This window comes from Phyllobates terribilis, unplaced genomic scaffold, assembly GCF_046119375.1.
Source record: "Phyllobates terribilis strain yellow unplaced genomic scaffold, ASM4611937v1 Scaffold_2__4_contigs__length_985480577, whole genome shotgun sequence".
NCBI classification, from domain to species: domain Eukaryota; kingdom Metazoa; phylum Chordata; class Amphibia; order Anura; family Dendrobatidae; genus Phyllobates; species Phyllobates terribilis.
The window spans coordinates 458,400,108-458,412,456 of NW_027362762.1; the positions used below are offsets into that span (position 1 = coordinate 458,400,108).

Genomic DNA, 12,349 nt, shown 5'->3' on the forward strand with positions numbered 1-12,349 from the left:
GTATATAACCTATTCATATGGGCATCCAGGAGATAGAAATGTTAATCTAATCCTACTTGTATGCCTCATATTAATGGTCTTGTGAAATCTTATATTATATCTTTGTTAATGATGCCTTCCAGGCCCTGGGGCTGGAAAGAATCCCCACCGCCTCTCCATTATAATAGTACCCACCTCCCCTGCACATAAGTGTTCTGTGACGTGCCCTGTGACGCTGTAATCCTGTGCCACGTCTGTGACTCTACGGAGCCTGCCTGGATCATGGAATACACTAGTCTGTGGTCTTCTGTGCAGGCGCTGGTGAGTCATGGACAGTGACCTGTCATTTAAGCCACAATGATAAATGAGAACAGAGCACCAAGAAAAGCGCCCCCCACCACCACCACAGGCCACCCTGAAGCACGAGCATCTCATTATCTCCAAACTGCAAATAAAGATTAAACAACCACAGGAGGATTTAATCAACCCAGGTATCATTTTAATCTGTGTAATGGCCCCAACCTGACACTTGCCTGTAGTTTACTTGCCACAATCCTGCTCACAGGTTCCCTTTAAACATACAAATAGATCTGAGGGTCAGGGAGAAGCTTCCAGGGTTCATCTGCAACTCCTCATCCTTGGCTGCCATAGTATTTCTTCTTTTCTTTTTTTTCTTTTTTTTTTTTTCTTTATATAGCGCCAACATAATCCGCAGCGTTTTACAATTCAGACAATTTACAGACCTTATCGGCACTGTCCCCATTGGGGCTAACAAACTAAATTCCCTATCAGTATGTCTTTGGAGTGTGGGAGTAAACCCACACAAACTCCTTGCAGATCTTGTCCTTGGTGGGATTTGAATCCAGAACCACAGCGCTGCAAAGCAACAGTGCTAACCACTGAGCCACGGTGCTGCCCAGAGTAAATCTTAGCCTAAAGCCCCCGTCTCACATAGTGATATCGCTAGCGAGATCGCTGCTGAGTCAAGGTTTTGGTGACGCAACAGCGACCTCACCAGCGATGTTGCTATGTGTGACACTTTGCAACGATCAGGCCCCTGCTGTGAGGTCGCTGATCGCTGCAAAGTGTCCTGGACCATTTTTTGGTCGTTGGCCTCCTGCTGGCCGGCACACATCGCTGTGTGTGACCAGCGGGACCAACGATCAGGCTGGTATCCATGGTAAACATCGGGTTACTGGGGGCACACGCGCACTTAGTAACCCGCTGTTTACCATGGATACTACGGTGCGTGGGAGGTTACCGCTCACCTTAGCAGAGTCGTATCCATGATAAACATCGGGTTACTAAGTGCGCGTATGCCCCTAGTAACCCGATGTTTATCATGGATACGACTCTGCTAAGGTGAACGGTAACCTCCCACGCACGGTAGCAGAGTGGTATCCATGGTAAACAGCGGGTTACTAGGGGCACACGCGCACTTAGTAACCCGATGTTTATCATGGTTACCAGCCTGCTCCTGCTTCAGCAGCAGGCTGGTAACCGGGAGCAGGACATCGTGGAACGAATCTTTCCACGATATCGCTGCTCCCCTGATTGCTGGTGAGCCTGCCTGTTTGACAGCTCACCAGCGATGTATTAGCGACGCAGCAACGATCCCTGACAGGTCATATCGTTGTCGGGATCGCTGCTGCATCGCTTAGTGGGCCGGGGCCTTAACTGAAGCTGTGTATGTGCCCACGATGCAGAAATGCTCCGGATTTTTTCCTGAGCGTTTCTGCATCTCCCTGGCAGAAAAAACACATTCGGATTTTACATGCGTTTTCCTGCCAGGGACATGCGGATGTGAAGCGTTCTTCACATGCATTTCCGCATGCGGTTTGTCAAGCGCTTTCCAGGCGATTTTATCATCACTTGGAAAGTGCTTGAGAACTTGGTCAGACTATATAAATCCATGCAAGCAGCATGGATTTATATAGTGTGACCGAAAGAACGGTAAAAAATAAATATCATACTTGCCTTCCGATGGCCCCCGGAGTCTTTATTCAATGCGTCTCGGCTTGCCGGCAGCTCGCGGTACACTGAAGGGCCTGCCGACGTCAGCGTCGCGTGACCCATCACATGACTAAATGACGTCAGCGCAGGTCCTTGAGTCCACCGCGATCTGCCGGCAAGACAAGCACACCGCGGGCCATCAGAAGGTAAGTATAATATTTATTTTTTATTTTTTTTTTATTTTTTTTTACAAGTTCTATGCTACCGGGTCCGGAGTACAGTCTCCTCTTCTCCAAACCCAGGTACCATCCGCACATTGAAACGCTTGGATTCCACATGTACAGATCCAGTGATGCGGAATCCAAGCGTTCCAATGCAAGTCAATGGCGGAGAAAACGCTGCGCTTCCGCAAAATAATTGGTAGTGCTGCGGATTTTTCCGCAATGATCCGCAGTGGAAATTTCTGCAGCATGTGCACAGCACATGCAGATTATCATTGGGGAACATGGCAGACCTTCTACCAAGCGTTTTTTAAGCGTTTGTGCAGCGTTTTTGCCGCTGCGGAAACGCTTAAAAAACGCATCGTGGGCACACAGCCAGTGCCTGATTCATGTTGCCCATGGTTCAGTAGTATGAATGAGATGATGGGTTCCAGGTTGTCACCTTTTCATTGTGTTGATGGGGGTGAGGGGCAATGGCTATTTCTACTTAAAAAGGATATGCCACCAAGGCTCTTGTCATTAATGAATTCAGTGTTGCTTTGTTGCTGAGTAACAGTTGAGTTTTATACCTGTTCTTTTGGAAAAGATGAGTTACCTTGGGGTTATTACATGTAAGTGTGCAATTGTTTGATTTTTCAGCATTATTACAGTATTACACATGTTGTTGGCTTCTTTAATATTTGCTCTTCAATTAGTCCCTTCTGTTATGGTAAACTTTGCTCTTGTCTATTACTTAATTCTCTAGGCGCCAGTTGATTCTTCATGACATTGTTCTGTACAGTGTGTAAATAGCCTTAGGGTTGTTTATTTTTCTTTTATTGGGGAGGAGGGTGGGGTGTGGATAAACTCTTGTGGTGGTTTGACTTGCTACTGCTACTAGTTTAGTTAAGAATTAAACCAGCGATTTTTTTTCTTTTTGGGCAACTTTCTACCAAATGTATAGTAACAGAATAAGCTAAAATGTTCCTCCCGCACCACATTTATATGGATGCTTTGCTGGTACTCATTAAAGCACCACTCCGGATTTTTTTTCTTTAAGCACTGGAGTGGTGCCACTAATGTAAGTTCCTTGACACTAATATTCTACTTACCAGCCGCTGTCTTAAGCTGTTCCTGGCGCTGCTCTTGTTCCGAGCCGCCTTCTTGTGACCACAACTTCTGACTGGCCAGAAGTAACAGTCACAAGCGCTCAGTGTAAGTCTGACCGCCTCATTCTGGCTTTTATAGACTTACTTTGAGTAGTGGCTTCCAGAACTCCCAGCAAACACTGGAGCAATCCGACAGGTTGCAACCTGGAGACCAACTGGAGTGGTGCCAATATCAGATGAAGATGCCAGCTGGTGAGTATAATACTGTTGGAGGGGAACTTGCATTAGTAACATCATTCCAGCTGTAAATTAAAAAAATATGTTGGAGTGGTGCTTTAAGCACCAGGTGCTACAACTTTTGTCTGGTCCAAATCAATACGTACCCTCCGGTCACAGGTCAGAGACCGGTGAATCCCCACAGCACAGTGTGTGCACTGGGGAGATTCATTAGTCTGCAGTCACACACTGACTGCAGATTTACTGATTTGGGCTGGATAATCCCTTTCAATAGAGCTGCCCCAGATAAATCACAGGTATGTTTAGGCTGTATCTTTCCTGGAGTTGTCCATTGCATTAACTATCTGCTCATAATGAGGTGGTATAAAACTCATTTCCTATAGTTGGTAGTTAAAGGATTCTTTTTACTTGCAGAAATTGAAAGACTGAAGAAAGGAGGTGACGGGAAAAAGGATGAAGATGACACCTATTTGGATTTGTTTTCACATAAGAATATGAAATTGAAGGAGCGGATTTTGATTCCTGTCAAATTGTACCCCAAAGTGAGTGATATTGCTGCTTGGAATGTGTTTTAGTCACAAAATGTCCTATACATATCCCTAATGCTTACTATGTGGGATTCCTAGTAGTGGCTACAGCAGGTCCCTGAAGCTGCTCTTGCAGTTCCCATGTTCATTTTTGATGAAACTAAAGGCTGTCATTTTCCTGCTGTCCATGATTTTTCAGTGGAGGAGCTGGGTGATGGCGTCTATATTTAGGCTGTGTGCCCACGATGCGTTTTTAATGCGTTTTTGCAGCTGCGGAAACGCATTAAAAACGCATGGTAGAAGGGCAGCAATGTTCCCCAATGATGATCCGCATGTGCTGTGCACATGCTGCAGAAAATTTCCGCTGCGGATTATCATTGCGGAAAAAAGACGCATCACTACCAATTATTTTGCGGAAGTGCTGCATTTTCACCGCCATTGACTTGCATTAAAACGTGCCAATTCTGCAAGGCTGCATCTGTACTTGCGCAATTGGCGCGTTCTAATGTGCGGATGGTACCCGAGTGTGGAGAAGAGAAGACTCTCCTCCACGCCCAGGTACCATAGAAACTGTAAAAACAAGAATAAAATAAAAAATAAAGAATATATTCACCTTCCGACTTCCCCCGGTCTCCTTCCCTGTGCTTGCGGGCAGGACTGAAGGACCTGCGGTGACGTCAGTCATGTGACGGCAGGTCTTTCAGTGCAGTGTCCCGCGATCAGCTGGCAGCCAGGAAGGAGCGCAGCAACACACGCCGGGCCATCGGAAGATAAGTATAGGTTTATTTTTTTATTTTTAGCCATTCTCTCAGGTCACACTAAATAAATCCATGCTGTTTGCTTGGATTTGTATAGTGTGACCTAGTTGACAAGCACTTTCCAGCTGATGCTAAAATCGCTTTGAAAGCGCATGTGAATCCGCATGTATTTCTCAGGAAAAACGCATGTACAATCCGCATGTGTTTTTTCTGCCAGGGAGATGCAGAAATGCTGCAGAAATTTTCTGCTTCATCTCTGCATCGTGGGCACATAGCCTTATACTGTTTTTTTATGATGTACAGTGCAGACCAAAAGTTTGGACACTTTCTCATTTAAAGATTTTTCTGTATTTTCATAACTATGAAAATTGTACATTCGCACTGAAGGCATCAAAACTATGAATTAACACATGTGGGAAACAACTGAAAATATGTCTTATATTCTAGGTTCTTCAAAGTAGCCACCTTTTGCTTTGACGACTGCTTTGCACACTCTTGGCATTCTCTTGATGAGCTTCAAGAGGTAGTCACCGGAAATGGTCTTCCAACAATCATGAAGGAGTTCCCAGAGATGCTTAGCACTTGTTGGCCCTTTTGCCTTCACTCTGTGGTCCAGCTCACCCCAAACCATCTCGATTGGGTTCAGGTCTGGTGACACTGGAGGCCAGGTCATCTGGTGTAGCACCTCATCACTCTCCTTCTTGGTCAAATAGCCCTTACACAGCCTTGAGGTGTGTTTGGGGTCATTGCCCTGTTGAAAAATAAATGATGGTCCAACTAAAAGCAAACCGGATGGAATAGCATGCCGCTGCAAGATGCTGTGGTAGCCATGCTGGTTCAGTATGCCTTCAATTTTGAATAAATCCCCAACAGTGTCACCAGCAAAGCACCCCCACACCATCACACCTCCTCCTCCATGCTTCACTGTGGGAACCAGGCATGTAGAGTCCATCCGTTCACCTTTTCTGCGTCCCAGAAAGACACGGTGGTTGGAATCCAAGATCTCAAATTTGGACCGATCAGACCAAAGCACAGAGTTCCACTGGTCTAATGTCCATTCCTTGTGTTCTTTAGCCCAAACAAGTCTCTTCTGCTTGTTGCCTGTCCTTAGCAGTGGTTTCCTAGCAGCTATTTTACCATGAAGGCCTGCTGCACGAAGTCTCCTCTTGACAGTTGTTGTAGAACTGTGTGGCATTGACCTGGTCTCTAATCTGAGCTGCTGTTAACCTGCGATTTCTGAAGCTGTTGACTCTGATAAACTTCTCAGAAGCAGAGGTGACTCTTGGTCTTCATTTCCTGGGGCGGTCCTCATGTGAGCCAGTTTCTTTGTAGTGCTTGATGGTTTTTGCAACTGCACTTTGGGACACTTTCGAAGTTTGCCCAATTTTTCGGACTGACTGACCTTCATTTCTTAAAGTAATGATGGCCACTCGTTTTTCTTTACTTAGCTGCTTTTTTCTTGCCATAATACAAATTCTAACAGTCTATTCAGTAGGACTATCAGCTGTGTATCCACCTGACTTCTGCATAACGCACCTGATGGTCCCAACCCCATTTATAAGGCAAGAAATCCCACTTATTAAACCTGACAGGGCACACCTGTGAAGTGAAAACCATTTCCGGTGACTACCTCTTGAAGCTCATCAAGAGAATGCCAAGAGTGTGCAAAGCAGTCATCAAAGCAAAAGGTGGCTACTTTGAAGAACCTAGAATATAAGACATATTTTCAGTTGTTTCACACTTTTTTGTTAAGTATATAATTCCACATGTGTTAATTCATAGTTTTGATGCCTTCAGTGTGAATGTACAATTTTCATAGTCATGAAAATACAGAAAAATCTATGAATGAGAAGGTGTCCAAACTTTTGGTCTGTACTGTATATACGTTAGAATATCTGCCATTCAGTTATAATAATTAGTTTGCATGTGTACTGACCATCCTTATAACATTTAACCTGGAATAATCATACCACAAGTGTTCATGAAACCAGCAATTGCCATATGCTATCTCAGGAGCGCTCCTGATGGCAGGCCTGGAACATTCAACCAGGGGCCTCAGATGTTACCAAATTTCTTGATTGCTTTCCGTTCTATATACCCACTTTTCCAACCAAATATTTAGCTTATTTATTAACTCATTAATTGTCTGTGACTGGATAGGGCCTTTCATTTAAACATTTTCTCTTGTCTGTCATCACGATTTAGTATGTTAAAGTATGGCTATAATGTCGCTGTTGGATTGACTTAATAGGTACCTGTAGGGAAGAAATCTACAGCCTTGTTTAATTTAATGTTAGAAGTTTAGGTGCAATATCCTTTTCGTGCATTGGGGCTTGACTGTGGGTAGGGTTTCTGGCTCTGCTTTGGCCCTTACGCTTTTTTGTATGAGCCTTATTTTTAAAGTTTGCTCTAGCGCTGCCCTTGCACGCATTCATCTTCTGTCGGTCTTCAGCAAAATGATGTCTTTGGCAGCGTGGACTCAGACCTCAATCTGCGCATGCGCCATTTTTCTAAAGATTGCTGGGAGACTTGTGCAAGTGACGTCCTCGGCAAGGGGAGCTCTTTTTAAAAAAGGAGTCTGATATTTTCCTTTTAAAGGCATTTGATGAATGCCCCCAAAGTTGTAGACCTGGTACGTGGGCATTGCTGATCTGATGTAACTAAACCTTTCATCTGTAGCTGCTGCCTAGTCAGATTTGTGTTTTCATTTCCCTACTGTGAACATTATATTGATTTGTTTTTTCTGTTCTCAGTTTAACTTTGTTGGGAAGATTTTGGGTCCACAAGGTAATACCATCAAGAGGCTGCAGGAAGAGACTGGAGCAAAAATTTCTGTTCTAGGCAAAGGCTCTATGAGAGATAAGGCCAAGGTATCTTTATTTTTTGTGTTTAAGTGCTGGTCATGATCAAAAGTTATTCTGTTGGTGGGACATTATCGGTCAGCTTTGAGTTTCATTTTTTACAAATTAACCTATCACTTTTTTAGGAGGAAGAGCTGCGGAAAGGAGGAGACCCAAAATATAGCCATTTAAACATGGACCTTCATGTTTTCATTGAAGTTTTTGGCCCACCTTGTGAAGCATATACCCGCATGGCACATGCTATGGAAGAGGTCAAGAAGTTCTTGGTACCGGTATGTAGACTTAACTGCTGACTTTTGTAGTGATTGATTCTGGACAATGTAACAAGACAAGCTGTGTTCAATGACAAAGCTATGGCAAGCTTTCTAAAACTATTTTTTCTTGTTTTTAATATATTATCCATTCAGGTAGTTTATCTTGTTAATTTCTTAAGTTTTTAAATGTGTTCATTAGATATGTTGCTTGACCTCTAAATCTGATTCTGAAATCTTTAAGCTGTTCTGAGCCAATCTGACTTCCCTCCCCAATGTATAGTATTTATTGTGTTACTTCAAATTAATGTGTATAACGTGAATGTGGTGGTTTCTGAACATTTTATTACGGGTACGCTTTAAGTATATAGGACAATCCTTTCCCCAGCACTTTTTGCTTTGGAAAGTTATGATCTCTCAAAACAAGTATTTAATCCAAAACTCAAACTACAATTTTCCCTTAGTGGAGCAGATAAAATGAGACAATGGATCTGACTTGTCCTTTCTTAAAAGTACCTTAGTTTAATTGTCAAAACCCCAAGTATATATTCACGTTTGCTCACAGGATATGATGGATGATATTTGTCAGGAGCAATTCTTGGAGTTGTCATATCTGAATGGAGCCCCACCAGAGACGGCACGTGGAGGAAGGGGAGGACCATCGCGTGGTAGAGGACTACAATCAGCTGCAGCTGCTACAGCAAGGTAATGCTTAGTGAATTTACTTTGTGCCATGATGCAGCTTTTACCAAAGCTTTGGGTTTATTACCCCTCTCCATACAGTGAGATAACTATGTAACCTGCTAGTTAAAGAGAACCTGTGACAATGATAATGCAGTATATCATAGAGCAGGGGGAGCTGAGCAGATTGATATATAGTGAGAAGATTCGGTATAACATGTTTTAATAATTTAAATCTCCTCTTGCTGGTATTTTCGGTTCAGCTGGCGGTCCTATCAGTAATTGACAGCTTTCTATGTGTAAGTGTGCATACAGATAGCTGTCAATCACTGATTCAACAACCCACTAAACCAAAATCCCAGAAAGAGCAGAGGATTAAATGATTAAAACGCAGGTTATACAGAGTCTTTTCTCACAAAACTATTTATGAATTGCTTCACAGCCTCCTTATCTAGAAGGTGGTATCTGCAGCCACAACTTCATTTTCATTGTGACAGGTTCACTTTAAAGAAGCCCTCCCATGAACTTTTTTTTTTCTCACCTTAACTTGAGTATCTACAGTTGGGTCTTGAAACATTTGGACATTGAAACACATTTTGCTATTTTAGCTGTCTATCAAAACATATTCAAGATGGTTATATAATCTGTATGGCTTTAAAGTGCAGACTCTCAGCTTTAATTTGAGAGTATTCTTATTTGAATTGTAGTAAGGGTTTAGGATTTACAGCTTTGTAGCTGCCTCTTTTTAAAAAGATCAAAAGTAATTTGTCAGTTATCTAAAAAACTTTGACTGACTGCATGAGCTATTCCCTCGATAATCCATCAATTAAGCAGGTTAAAGGTCTGGAGTTTATTCCAGATGTGGCATTTGCATTTAGAAGCTGTGGTTGTGAACCCAAAACATGCGGTCAAAAAAGCTCAGTGGAAGAGACAATTTAGCTGAAAAAAGAAGAAATCCATGGTTTGGTACATTCTGCGAAAAAAGAGTGAACGTGGTAACTCCCAAGTTCTGGACGTTCAAAGAAGACAAGAGTGGTGAAGGAAAACCCCTTCACAACATCCACCCAAGTGAAGAACACTCCAGGAAGTAGTTTCAGTATCCAAGTATCATAAAGAGAAGACTTCATGAGAACAAATACAGAGGGTTCACTACAAGGTGCAAACCATTAATCACCCTGATAAAAAACATCTAAAGAAGCCAACCCAGTTCTGGAAAAGCAACCTTTAAACAAATGAAACGAAGATCAACCTGTACCAAAATGGTGGGAAGAAATTATGGAGAAGGCTTGAACAGTCTCATAATCCAAAGCACACCACATCCTCTGCAAAACATGGTAGGGCCAATGTGATGTCATGGGCATGCATGGCTTCCAGTGGCATGCAGGCAAGACTGTCAGATATTGCAGTGCATGCAGGGAAGACTCAGTTATTGAATAGGATCACCTACTGGACTTGTATGCATGCAAACCCCAGGGATAATAAATAAAATGCAAGGTTTACTGCAGGGGGAAGTGCCCTTTCAGTCAGACTTAGTGCAGAGTTTGTCATGCCAGTGCAGTAGCACAAAAGCAAAAGATTGCTGTGCATGCCCGAAGTCATGGCAGCCGCTGGGCATTTGTGCATTTTGAAAGTTCAGAGAAGGCACTGGTGCAATACAGAGACTAGAACCTCTTGTCTGTGGGCTTTATATTGGCGGGCTGGACTGCTCAGCTCTAAGTGCACATCATTCTGACAAGTCACAACTAAAATATGTGGCACCACAAGATTATAACGCTACTTTTACAATTAGGTTGGCGACTTTCCCTTTAACATAAAGGTTGCTAAAAATCAACCCTGCATAACGAATGCTGTGCTCTAATTGGTTAATGTGGATAAATCCTGCTGTTGCGTTTCCTTTACCAAGATAGTGCATACAGTAGTTTGTAAACCTTTTAGATTCTTCCATATTTCTGCATAAATTTTGACCTAAAACTACAACCGAAATTTTCACACTAGTCCTAAAACTAGATAAACAAATTGCATAAGTCAAAAATGTTAGATACTGTTTTTTTTTTATTGGGAGCAGGATCCAAGCTCACATGTCTGATCAAATATCATTTTAGCAATCTCATGTCTGAGTGGCAAGTGACCAAATGATTTAAAGGGAATCTGTCACCACTTTGGAGTCCTCATACCTCTACTATGGGCATACAGGTTATAGAAAAGTAAATCTATACATAACTGTATGGCCCGTAGCAGAGGTCTAATTGCAGAGAAAAGCTCTTTAATCAATTCTATTTTGTACAGGCTTGGCGTCTGAAGGACACCAAGCAATCCCCGCCTATGTCCTTACTCTTCCCCCAAACCGTGTGACAGGTCCTGTTATGTGCACTGTGCTCCCTGACTTCCCAGGCATGCGCAAAACACCGCTCTCCGAGCACGCTTTGCTTCATCCTGGCCCTGTCTGCCCTGTGTACTGCGCCGCAGGTTTCTATTGCTCAGGCGCCGGGAAGTGACAGTGACTCCCCGGCACCTGTACAATAGAAACCTGCAGCGCAGTGCACAGGCAGACGGGGCCGGGATGAAGCAAAGCGTGCTCGGAGAGCGGTGTTTTGCCCTTGCCTGGGAAGTCAGGGAGCACAGTGCACGCCACAGGGCCTTGTGACATGCAGGAGAGGGGGGGAATATGATTAAGCATATAGGTGGGGATTTGGGGGAATAGTAAGCACATAGGCAGGGATTGCTTGGAGTCCCCCGGCCGCCAATCCTGTACAAAATAGAATTGATTAAAGCTCTTCTCTGCAATCAGACCTCTACTATGGGCCATACAGGTATGTATAGATTTACTTTTCTATACCCTGTATGGCCATAGTAGAGGTCTGATATCGCCCAGGGGGGTGACACATTCCCTTTAAAGGTGGAATTGGTGTCTGGTGTTTGTCATCCCATCTATTAAAATCCGTTTAATGAGCGACCGGTTTTATTTAAAGAGAAGCTATAATCAGAAGATGACCTTTTGTTTAAAACCAGCTTGTATTACAAGTATTAAAATAAAAAAGCCTTTTTTTTTTTTTTTTTTTGTTATATCACTATTAAAGTAACTTGTAGTTTTCATACTTTCATGGCTTTTTTGGACTCCGATCTCAGAAAGGGTCTTTAGCAAGGCAACATATTTAAGCAAGATTCCTATCATTGTAATTGGTAGCACCTCTGCTCCCCTCTTCACCTTTAAATACTTCAATAGAAATGATGGGGTCCAGATCCAACCAATGTGACTATGTACATGTGGAGAGCTGCTTGATGTAGTGGCAGAGAGCTTGATTCCAGCAATGTATCACTTAATGGACTGCTTTTATTAGTTTAAAAGAATTCCTGTTCTCTTCTGTAGCGATGAACAGACTGCTGCTCTGTGTATAACCCCACACCGCTGACTGGCAGCTTCCTGTGTACACCCTGCATTCTAAATAAGCTCCTTGCATGCAACACCTAATCAACTAGTGGTGATCTTCTGATAAAATACTGACCCTGCCGAACAAGTGACACATACCTGGAATCATGTTCTGTCCCCATGTTATGCTGCTCAAATTAAATGGCTAATGTATGCTAATAGGATTCCCTGTGTTTAAGTGCCTTTTTTTTTGTTTTCTTTTTATACATGTAACAACCTGATTTAAGCAATAGGTTTTTATTTATTTTTTTTTTTAACACCTGTTTGTAAAAGTGTCACAGCACAAATAAAGATTTCTGAGGCTGAGTTGCTGATGCTTAACAGGCTGGATAAGGTTACAAAGAGTTTAGATTCCACTAATCCAGT

General features: G+C 42.9%; 1 protein-coding gene across 3 annotated transcripts in view; it reads left to right on the top strand.

Moving 5' to 3' along the window:
* Positions 1 to 12,349, top strand: part of KHDRBS1 (KH RNA binding domain containing, signal transduction associated 1) — a 34,246-nt gene that overhangs the window by 5,068 nt on the left and 16,829 nt on the right. For 2 of the 3 annotated variants that reach the window (XR_012285561.1, XM_073665696.1), the window contains exons 2-5: positions 3,893 to 4,020; positions 7,517 to 7,633; positions 7,750 to 7,896; positions 8,441 to 8,580. Coding sequence is in view for 2 of the 3 variants with exons in the window: in XM_073665696.1 (XP_073521797.1) it covers positions 3,893 to 4,020; positions 7,517 to 7,633; positions 7,750 to 7,896; positions 8,441 to 8,580 (532 nt within the window). In the remaining variant the exon portion in view is untranslated. The remainder of the gene's footprint in view (positions 1 to 3,892; positions 4,021 to 7,516; positions 7,634 to 7,749; positions 7,897 to 8,440; positions 8,581 to 12,349) is intronic. The other variant, XM_073665697.1, reaches the window with a different exon arrangement.